The sequence below is a fragment of the Melampsora larici-populina genome (genome assembly GCF_000204055.1).
Source record: "Melampsora larici-populina 98AG31 unplaced genomic scaffold MELLAscaffold_22, whole genome shotgun sequence".
NCBI classification, from domain to species: domain Eukaryota; kingdom Fungi; phylum Basidiomycota; class Pucciniomycetes; order Pucciniales; family Melampsoraceae; genus Melampsora; species Melampsora laricis-populina.
In genome coordinates this window covers 131,865-134,290 of record NW_006768786.1, presented here as the reverse complement: position 1 = coordinate 134,290, position 2,426 = coordinate 131,865, and the positions used below count along the sequence as shown (strand labels likewise).

Here is a 2,426-nt window from a genome sequence, read left to right as displayed (position 1 = left end):
TTCCCTATGAGATTTTTCAATGCCAACCTGTGGAAAATGCTGGCCTGCAAGAGGAGGTCATTGCATTAGAGGAGGGGTGGTGTTATAATCTTACATCACTATAAGGCTTATGCTTGTACTGTACCATGTAGAATTCATGAGCCATGAGGAGTAGATGTCCTACTCCTCACTTGCAATCTATTATACATTGTGGGACACCCTCACTAGCCCTTGCATCTCATCCCCCCATCCACTCAAGTCCTATCATCAACTATCTTTCATCAAAAAATATTTTAAAAAAGTTGTTGGCTTTAATATCAATTCACCAGCAGGTGGTGGCCACAGATTTTTTTGAATCAAAATTGGATAAAAAATGTGAGGAGTCAGCAACTGTTGGGCTGACTCTTCACTAAAAAAGGTGAAGAGTAAACAAAGATAAAAGTATTCAATTGGTACACCCAAGTGAAGACTGCAGTTAGTTGCCTCTAAGACAAGGATTTGATGCCAGTGGGATGGCTGAGCTGTCCTTCTAAGGATCTGGCTCAGAGCTCTGGTTGGTCTTACAAGTGTGGAGCCTGCAGTACTTTATACCCAGAAGATTCAGAGGTGCCACAGGTTACTTTGGTGTTACGAGTCCAATCTGTGAAACTCTTACATACATGTCACACATCTAACACTATGTTGTACTAGCGCATTACTCCAGTTGTAGTCCTTTTTCCTTCATCCGACAATCTCATTATAGGACCTGGTTGCTGCTTAGAACCCTTGATCCCTCATCACAAAGACCGTACAGATAGAGCCATAACATATTGTCGGATCTCAACCAAGGATCGAGGAACCACAGGACAATCGAGAAGAAAAGAAAAGAAGAAATCAGATTGAAACTCACAGATTAGAATAGATTAAGATTAGAATTCATTGGATACAACCCGGATTTTCAAGAAGAAAGAACTCACATCTCAAAGTATTAGACTCAAACTCAGACCAACTAGATCTTCTATTACTAATAACACAAGATGGGCTACGGTGGTACTGTCAGGTTCTGACCTGTTGTCCAATCCTGCACCCAATTCATTGACTCGTGCAGTCACTGCGGTGATTGTTTCCACTGCCCTGTCACACGTTACCGCCATTCCATTACACCAATTCTCCCCAGATTTGAGATTAATGAATCAACATGCCCCCATACTTCGCAACCACCCCTCGTGCACCGCCAGTCTTAACCATCAGTCTGCTCACCCGTCATTATCTGAACCGCTCCACCCAACCACCATCCATATGGACCTTACAATACCAACCACGTGCGCCTTGACTGATGCCTGACCAGTCCACAAATAAATGAATTAGCACTCCAACCGGCATGATCACCCACACTCTTTCTCGCCCTCACAGCCAGGCTAACCTCCGACCGCACTCGGTCAATTCGTCGACAGCCCACCAACCATTCCAAGGTATAATAACCCAACTCTGGAAGCTATCAATTTGGCTTACTCCCCAACAATTTCTTTTCATTCTCATCTGTCGATCTCATTTTGTTATTAGCATTCTGCAAACAAATCCGCATTTGCCTTACTCCTCCTGTTTCCCTTTATTCATAAATATGTCGGCTTCCCCTTCCAATCGTTGTGTCTCCCACCCCGTCTACATTTCTGCTTGTTGGGAAGTCTCTGGCATGGTTAGCACAGCATTTCCATTATCTTCCCCGTCACATCATTCCTAATTCCTTCTTTAGATCGCTAGCACCCTCAACGCAAACGTTGGCTATCGCGTTGCCCAGACCGGTATCAGCTGCGGCGGGATCGAGGGTAACGACGCTCACAAACACCCTACACACCTTACGTCATTCTCCGGATCTGGCACCGCAGTCACCGTTGGCGAGATGTACTTCGCCAAGGGCAAGTTCTTTGCACCTAACAACCCAACACCCTCCAATTGTGTCCATGAATTCAGCCATGTCGTGCACCTCGGCAACTCAGAGGCCTTTCCCGGTGCTTTGATCAACAACACCGCTGTGTCCTCCATCGGTATCATTCTCAGCAAACGGGTTATCCAGGAGCCTGCGCACGACGGGAAGCCTACTACAATCTGTATCGTGCAACACACGGATTATAATCCAGTGGTACGCTTTCAGGCTTCTAACCCCGCCCTCATCGTCGCCCCGCTGACATGACCGCTCCCTAGACCGGTACGAACATTGAATTCCAGATGGAGTACTGGTGCCGGCCAGTACGCAACCTCGCTAAAGTCCAGAATCTATTTCAGCGAGGACGGGAAATGACTATCATGGGTTATGTTACCGGTAAAGATGTAGCCCGCCACATGTGGCAAGTCGATGTATGTTGCAGGGCCCCATCATGCTAATCCATATCGCTCTCGTTACTGACATTTCCCTTTCCAGGTCTACGCGATCTCCGTAGCCACTGGTGCCGAGTCTGTCAGCACTCCGA

The 2,426-nt window shown here is 46.7% G+C and overlaps 1 protein-coding gene across 1 annotated transcript in view; it reads left to right on the top strand.

Annotated features, from left to right (window-relative positions):
* Nucleotides 1–1,579: 1,579 nt before the first annotated feature.
* MELLADRAFT_63753 (uncharacterized protein) overlaps nucleotides 1,580–2,426 on the top strand; it is a gene marked incomplete at both ends in the record, with an annotated part of 1,285 nt that continues 438 nt past the window's right edge. The window contains 4 exons of the mRNA XM_007410927.1: nucleotides 1,580–1,654; nucleotides 1,712–2,098; nucleotides 2,161–2,313; nucleotides 2,378–2,409. Of these exons, the coding sequence (XP_007410989.1) occupies nucleotides 1,580–1,654; nucleotides 1,712–2,098; nucleotides 2,161–2,313; nucleotides 2,378–2,409 (647 nt within the window). The remainder of the gene's footprint in view (nucleotides 1,655–1,711; nucleotides 2,099–2,160; nucleotides 2,314–2,377; nucleotides 2,410–2,426) is intronic.